The sequence below is a fragment of the Convolutriloba macropyga genome, chromosome 1 (assembly GCF_964194025.1).
Source record: "Convolutriloba macropyga chromosome 1, txConMacr16.3, whole genome shotgun sequence".
NCBI lineage: Eukaryota > Metazoa > Xenacoelomorpha > Acoela > Convolutidae > Convolutriloba > Convolutriloba macropyga.
Genome location: NC_134468.1, coordinates 44,209,646 through 44,218,420, shown reverse-complemented (window position 1 = coordinate 44,218,420; position 8,775 = coordinate 44,209,646). Strand labels below are relative to the sequence as shown.

Sequence of the window (8,775 nt, the reverse complement as noted above, 5' to 3'; positions counted from 1 at the left end):
ACAGTCACTAGGCAAATTACTATACTACTTACATCCCTTTCCGATATATTAAGAAGCCGAAAATGCAATTTTTGAAACTTCATCTAAAAATAGATTTTTTGTTCGTTTAGTGAATTTCAATCTGATGCTAGCTTAGGAGTCCTCAAAGTATTGTGATTATTTCTAAGCATTTTGACAAAAAACATATGTAATTTAATGTTTAAACGGTGGCAATTTCAGATATGAATACACACTTTGTGACCTGCTTAATTTGGATCCCTCTAGGTAAGTTCATAGCACGCACATTAAAGACTTCACGTCCATTTTTATTTAGAAATTTTTATTCAATTCTCGTGAACCAAAACTCTTGAATATTCGAATATTGCTCCGATCGTATTCGTCATTGATTTGTTTGACAAGTCTTCAATTTTACTGAAGCTTTGTCAGTTTTTCAGAGTTCAGAGGCTATCAGGAGATTCTGCTTTTATTCATAGATTTAGATTAGATTCGATTTAAATTCAGAGGGTAGACGATACAGAGAATTTTATGCAGAATATTAAGTTTAATCAATTTACCACCTATAAGTAAATACATTGAACGTATAAAGAACAGCACATGAACTTTTCAGATTACAATGGAGTCGAAGATGCTATTGTTGTTTGCTCTCTGGGCCAGTGTTGTCCTCAGTGCCTCTCCAAAGGGCTGGACTCAAATCTTGACAGGAGTCTCAAAGGGGAAATATGGGAAAGTTATTAACCAATTCATTACCCCGGTAAGATTTTTAAATTAGTTTTTAAATTTTAATTTTTGAATAGCAATGTGCTCATTATGCTGCATTGCTTTAACTATTAGCTCAGCTACCAAATTGCCTGGAAGTGCTGGTAATTAAGTAATTTCTAGCGATAGCAATTTTTATCTTTCTAAACAGAACCATCATATAAAATTAACTTGTAATAAGTTAGAAATTTCACCCGATTAAGTGCGGAGCTGTCATTAGTTATTTCATTGCTAGTTCCGCTACTCTTTCCTGATTTATAACTCTCAAGTCCCCTCGTTTAGTTTTAAATGTGTTTTGATTTGTCGAGTTTCTTGTCGCTTCATTTACGACAGATAACCACGGTAATTATTATTTAATGGTTTAACACGCTGTCCAAATTACCTGATTTGTAAAATTGGGAAAAAAACTTTTCTCAAGTATTTTACTTTTGTTTCTACTTTTTCAATTTTGCGTTACTTTTTTTTACATTTTCAAGCAAGTTCCTTTCAGAGGGAGATTTTAAATGATGCCAAAACGACGCCTGGTCGGAAAATACGTCAATTTTTCTTGAAAAGGATCGACGATAATCATGTTATAACTGTCTCTTATCTTACAGGATGAAGTACTAGCAAAAGAGCCGACAAACTGCGACCCATCGGTGGTTCAAGCTGTCTTCATGACAGACCAGGCCAGTGCATCCTTATTCGACAAATCCAATGAGGAACTGTCTGACAAATTTCAGTACATGGTCGAGGTTAGACTGATGAAAGATATTTTTTTCTATGTTTTGCACTAATCATCATCGTTTAGGCCAGACTTGAGGTACATGGACAATCGGGTTTAGGTATAGTCATGCAAATTGGTGAACAAATTTATTGAAACATATTTCAGCGAGCTAAAAATGGCTGTGTTCGGGAGCCATTCTTTTTAAGGCTCATCTGTCAAAACTGAAGATGCAATTTGGTTTTTGGGATGATAACGCGGTCCATAAAAGCCCACTAATTTTTTTTTTGATAGATTGCAACTAATATAATTTTTTCCAAAATTTTGAAGAAATGGGCAATTTTATATGCCGGGCTGACTCACTCCTTTCTTTCATTAAAGTTCACAAATTTTCTTTGGGCGTTATAGAATTGTACCACGCAAAAGATCTTGAGGAGAAGATTGAATGTTTGCCCCCAAGCATACGTACGCGAAGACAAAAATAAATACAGCAAACTCAATTAAATTTAATTCAGGTTGACTACCAGTTAACTATCAGCTAAATGAAAGTGATATACACTTTCGACATTAATGACTTCTTCAAATGTGAGACCAATAGAGTAAATACGCGTAATATGGACCTGAAACGTCTAGTGCTATCGCGAGGAAGAAAACGTATCACAGAGAAATTCTTCTACCGAGTGCAAAGAGCGGTCAATGATTCGGTGTAAGCTACATTAACCCGAAAACAGCACGTCAAGATCGTATGCATTGGTGACTTATGCACTTGACAAAATCGAAACATGAAAGTAATGATACATGTACTAAAGATTTCAAATATAGATATAGTGTTTGAGCAGGATATGCAATTTTCAAAGATTTTTTAATCTTTTTTAACTTATTTCCTGTTGATATGAAAGCAATGCTCATTTAATTTGTAGTTATGTAGTATCCTGTTAAAGGTAGTTGAAGTCTTTTACTGCTACTACTATGTTGAGACGCCTCCCTGTGATTGCCGTACAGATGGTATAATCAGTTTAAATTTTTAATGATTTGAAAACTAAACTATTATTTTAAAATTTTGCTTAATTTGAGATGAGATATTGCTTATTGAAACGAGATGCTATTGATACGTTTTGGGTCTTGAATGTTAGTGTTAGGAGATTTTATTAAGAGAAGGAGTGCTAAATGAGAATATCCCCGACACGAAATGCTTCAAAAATTTAGGAACGCAGAAAAATTCAGATCGTTTTTAAAAAAAGTTGGCTTCTCATTCATTAAAAACTGTAAGTGCTGAATTCATTATTTCTTCGGAAGAGCATCTTGAAAAGCGTGAAGTTAATTATTGGAAGAGATTCGATGTTATAAGGTTTTAAAAACAACGGAAATTTGGTAAAAACTCGAAATTTTGAGGTGTTACATCGTTGCAATCTTTGGAACCAGGAACATCAAAGATAGTTAATTGTGAGCAGAGAAATATGTGATAACACTTGTACAACAAAGCGGAAGCTCCAAACAATTTTGGACCCATGAGTTTTTAGTTTTGGAAGAATAAAACAAATTGTTAAAATCTCGGTTTTCTGGATTTAGTGGCGTCAATGTCATTTGAATCATTTTTTGTCCAATAGACGTTTATCGAGGACAAACAAATTTGTTCTGAAATCTTTTTATGGAAAGTTGATAATCAATTTTTTTGAAAGTAAAGAAGATAGTCAACATTGATTTCTGTTTTAAACTAAGATCTCAAATAAATTTTTTTTTTGGTGCGGAATTCCCGTAGACCACTATTGTTTTTCATTTTTGACTGAATCTTTGGTTATTTAGTTTTCTTTTGTTGTTACTTGACTCCTTATGTCTACGATCTCGTCAGATGTTCTTCAAAAAAAAAGAGAACCAATATATTTGACTCTTTTTTTTCTGAAAATGTATAGATAGCTATGTAAAACTGAATAGCTTAATTAAAAAGTTTTTGCTTATTGCTAAGTGAATAAAGAAACAAGAGAGAGCACAGATTCGCTCAAATTTGTACAACTTTTTGACGCATATTTGATCAGAGTTTTTGCATAGGGACGACATAGCAATTATATTCTGACCTTAAATTGCTATCGAATAAATAGTTTATCTACTGAAAAATGAGGGCGTTTCATGAATGTGCAGGCCAATATCTGGTCTCGCTATCACATTTGGCGTTAACTTATGTCGCCACGACGGTGAACTGCAATAATATTATCACCATGAATGAATGTTGATCTACTCCGTAGACTTTAGAGGTTGCCGTAAGCTAAGGCATCATTGGGCTTCTTGAATTGGAAATTGGGTTTATTCTCAAGCATGTAAACAACTGAATTTCTTAAGTATGTATGTCCCAGGTGTTTTTGTATGTCAGATTGAATGACACAACAAAATTTGTGCACATCAAAATGGGGCAGCACATCAAATTTTGATGAAAGTTAACGAATCGACATAAGCTGCTGTCACTTGGTCCATTGCCTTAACTTTTTGCAGCACCCCCACTGCTAATAGGGATCGAGACATGACTGCTCCTATGGTTTGCTTGACACTCTGCATGTTTTCAAATAACGATCTCTGCACAGAATAGAATCAAACTCATGTAGAATTTTTTTTCGTTTTCTCAGACGGTGCATTTCATTGTAAAAAAGACACATTATTTTTACGGCACCAACGCAGCTGAGTAAGATTCCGAGAGCACACTATGTGCCATCCAAATATGCCAATTTATCCATTTGAAGCAAGTTTTTAGGCATGAAGCCGAAGACCAAAACTTATTTTCCTCTCTGTAACATCAAGACAATGTCGTTTGCCAAAAATGTGAAAGGTGTCATTTTCGTTAATAATAATAAATTGTTTACTGGTGTCTTTACAGCAGAATAAATAGAGCACTTACACAGTTGATCAATACAAAAAAAGAGCACCAGAAAGATCGCCATTAGACCATAAGGTCCGTTTTCAGGCGTCTCATAGTCGGAAGAGAAATTTCATGTTATTTATTTCAAAGTTATTCAGTGTAAATCAAAATTAAAGTGATAGCGATAAAAAAAACAAGGAAGGTTAGTGTTAAAATGATTTCAATTTGGTCATACTTTTTGACGAATAAATTTTCTAATTTAAGCCATAAATTAACCTAGCGAGTTGTTCATTCAGTAAAAAATAGTTTTCTAGCTTTTCGTGAGCAAAATTATTTAACTGTGCGCCGCTCAAATTTTTCACTTTTGTTACAAAATTAGAATCCAGTTTGAGAAAAACGTTTAAGAGTTTTAGGATTTTATTTGACAGACTGTTTTCGGAAAAAGATGAATTAAGGGGGGCAGCTTTAACACGTTTTTCGCATGAGCACAGTTTGACAGTTCATTTTGTGTAATGAAGTGATTTATGTCCATGATGCAACTTTCACGTCTTATGCATTTTGTCATCAGTTTAAAAACTTCGTACAGATGAAGCTCCTGGGCCGAAAAAACTTTGTATTTCTCTCTGATGAGAGAAACTGAGTCAAACTTTTGAACAAAAAAGATTACTCTCAGTATTCTATTAATTTTCGCATCGATTTTCTGCATCGTAGCTCTACTGGCAGTACCATAGACTAGAATCCCGTATTGAACCACTGGTTTAACATAAGTGTTGAAAATCTTGATCAATTGGCTGCGATTTAAAATTTTTCTCAATTTATAGAAAAGTCCGCAAAATTGTACCAATTTTTTTTCTACGCGATTCGAGTGTTCTCTAAAACATAATTTTTTGTCAATCGTTATGCCCAAGTAACTTAAAGAATTTATATTTTCAAGGCGCTTGCCGTTCATTGTAAAGACATCACTTCTGTCATGCTTAGTCTTAAAGGTTATGGTTTTACTTTTATCCGTGTTCAGTGTAAGTTTGTTCATTTTAAGCCAGTTTTCTGTTTGAGATAAGATCTGTTGATGTTCCCGACAAGCATTTGCTTTATCTGATTTTGTGTAAACTGCAGTATCATCAGCATAGAAAATGAAGTTCGAGCATGGGCTGTTGGTTTTCAAATCATTTATGTAAACAATGAAAAGAAGTGGGCCTAATATAGACCCTTGTGGTACCCCGTATTTAACTTCTGTCATTTGCGACTTCCTTTGTCCAGACTGTACAATTTGTTTCCTGTTTTTCATATAAGATTCCAAAACACTATATACAGGACCCCTTAATCCATACATTTTACACTTTTCAAGCAGAATTTTTCTGTCAATAGTGTCGAAAGCTTTACGTAAATCTAAAAATGTGCAATAAGTGTACTCCGTATAAGAATGTTTTGATGATCGTATCAACTCAACCAAACTGCTAACTGCGTCAACAGTTCCTCTTTTTTCCCTAAAACCGAATTGTTTGCCGTTTAAAATTTCAAAGTCTTTAAAATAGTTAGAAATACGATTTAGAATAATTTTTTCAAAAATTTTAGCAAGAGTTGGTAAGAGAGATATTGGGCGAAAATTATTGGGTTCATTTTTTTCACCTTTATGTAGAGGTATTACTGATGCTATTTTCAATGAGTCCGGAAAAATGCCTTCCTGAAAACATGTGTTAATCAGTTTGGATAGGTAGCGCGCGATTGAAACTGCTACAGATTTTATAAAGATATAGTTAAGATCCATATAGTCTTCGCTGTATTTTGACTTACAATCCTGGATAACTCTAAGCACTTCTTTTTTGCTCGTTGGTAACAAAAACATAGATTGAACTTGTTGATTTTTTAATAAACACTCACTTTGTCTAAACTTTTTGTTCAGTTTTTCACCAATTGTTGCAAAGAAGTGATAGAAATCGTTTACTTCCTATTGGTTGAGATTTTGTACTTTTTCTCGCTCATTTCCGCTAAGATTTCTTATTAATTGAAAAAATGTTCTGTTTGATTTTTCTGCATGCTTTCTATTATTTTATGATAAAATTGTTTCATTTTTACTTTCACCATATGTTTAACTTTTTTACGTTGTTCTTGGTACTTTTCTTTGGCCTCTGTTGTTTTTGATTTCATACTTTCTCTGAACATCCTATTCTTTTTTGCAGTTTCTCTTTTCAATTGGTTATCAACCCAGCTGTGATGGTTTTTATTTTTTACAACCTGCGGAAGATATCTGTCCAAAATTGATTTCAGTAAAATTTGAAGCTCTTCAAACTTGTTATCAATTGTCTTGTATTTCTCACAATTTTCAAGTTTTGATATTTCATGACTCAAAACAAAATTTATTTTTTCAATTAGGGAGATATATTTAAGTTTTTGCCAGTTTCTTGAAGTGATATATTCAAGTTTGTTTTCCATCTGTGTTCCTGTCTGAAAACCAAGAAATACAGAATAATGATCAGATATACATGGTTTTTTAACTTTTAACTCTGCTGTAAAATTGCAAAAAAAGATGTCTAAAATTGATTTTGAGCATGCGGTTTTTCGCGTAATTGAATTTTCATCAGTTATTTTCCTACAACCTCCTTTCATAATTTCCTTCAACGTCTCTCGTTTCTGATTGTTCTTTAGAAAATTGATATTAAAGTCACCACAGACGATATTATAAGATTGTGGTTCTATTATCAAACTGTCAATATAACTTTCAATTTTTGAAAGGGTTTCCGTGTTAACTGAATTTGGAGGCATATACATGCAAGTTACATAGATGACGGTTCCGGTAACTCTCATAGTGAGTGCCTGAAGTCCGTTTAAATTACACGAGTTAATTACACTTTTGCTTGTAGAGATTTTTTAATAAAAATTGCAACACCTCTTTTTTTCTGTTGATATTAACGAGAGGTCTATAACCCTCCAGAAACATTGATTTTGTGTGATGATATTCCTTGAGCCAAGTTTCCGTCAGACAGATTGCCGACGGTTTCTCACTTAGACTTTCTAGTAACACTTGTAGATCATCATAGTTTTTGGTTAGTGAACGAATGTTTTGAAGCATGATTTGGAAACAGTTTGACATGTTTTTCGATAAGACTTGAAGTTTTAACTTAATTAATGAACTAACTAGCTACGCAGGCCGCCAGACACAGCCTAATGTAAAAAGTGTAAATGATTTTAAAAATTAAATAAAAAAAACGCAAAACAAAAGCAAGAAAAAAAACTTTCCACAGATTAGTAGTATCAAATGGAATCAGTTCCCGCGAAAATCACAGGAAGAAGAGAGCAATGATTACAAAGTTACTCTTCTTTAATCCCTGTCTCTTCAAAAAGACCGCGTATATCACAGTCCGAAAAGACTACTTGCGGAAATCACAAGCAGAGTTAAGGACAGAGAACTCTGCTAACCAAGGGTTTTAACCAGCTGGTGGTTTTCTGTAGTGTCAGGTGCAATAATAATTCTAATTTTTAGAATCCTAATAAAAAGATAAAATTGCTCTTCCGGTTGAACATGATGGGAGTTTTTGAATTACAGAAACAGAAGGCACATTTCAACATAAATCCAGAACAATTATTTTGATTCAGATTTCGTTTTCTAGTTCTCATCTTGTTTTACAATTTTTTTGTCGTTTGGCAGCGGGAGATCTGATGTCTACATCATCGTCCTTAACATTTCGCTTTTTAATGGTTGTAAGCTTGTCTAATTCTCCTATTTCGTTCACCCGAACGAATTGTGGTTTCTGTTCGTTGTTTTCAACGAGCACGGAAACAACGCAATTGTGTGTTGTTGTAACTAAGTTGCGTTTCGTAGCCTCTGCTTTGATTTGAGCCTCACATTCAGGGAGTGGCTCGTTTATGTAGATGTTGTTTCCATTGATTGCGTTTTTCTTATTTCGTAAGGCTCGTCTTTTCTTAAAAATTTCTTTTTGGTCAGCAAAGTAGATGAACTTGCATATAACAGTAGGCATACTGTTGTACTTCAGTTGACCCGGTACAATATGACAAGCTTTGATGCTGTGTCTCTCCAGGTACAATCCAAGAAATTTATCAAACAATTTCAATGTTTCGAGGGTAACGTCCTGTACACTTCGACTCTCAAATGGGGGGTTAACGATTAGAACGCTATCTTTCCTTGAGTATCGTTCCTGTGCTCTGAGCCGATCGTTCATGTTTTTCTGGTTTTTTGTTAGCATTTCAATTTTTTGGTCTTGTTCAACAATAGTTTTACGAAGCTTAGATACTTCCTTTTGTAACTCTTGTATTTGTGATGTTTGTGTGTTGTTTTTACTCACGATACCATTGGCCACATCCTCTGCGTTGGTTGATTCCATAGTCCAGTCAATAATAATAAAGAAAAATAGAAGTTCAATTTAATTGTTTTGATCAATAAAAGACAAGAAAAGATTCAGTTTCGATAAGCTAATGCGTAAAACGGCCTGCGTAGTTTCGTTTTATAGACGTAGAA

At 33.9% G+C, this 8,775-nt stretch overlaps 1 protein-coding gene across 4 annotated transcripts in view; it reads left to right on the top strand.

Annotated features, from left to right (window-relative positions):
* The window catches only part of LOC142339379 (uncharacterized), a 105,375-nt gene that overhangs the window by 41,971 nt on the left and 54,629 nt on the right, over nucleotides 1-8,775 (top strand). For all 4 annotated transcript variants that reach the window (XM_075389415.1, XM_075389391.1, XM_075389398.1 and 1 more), the window contains 2 exons: nucleotides 608-751; nucleotides 1,353-1,490. In XM_075389415.1, the coding sequence (XP_075245530.1) occupies nucleotides 614-751; nucleotides 1,353-1,490 (276 nt within the window). In that variant the 5' untranslated portion in view covers nucleotides 608-613. The remainder of the gene's footprint in view (nucleotides 1-607; nucleotides 752-1,352; nucleotides 1,491-8,775) is intronic.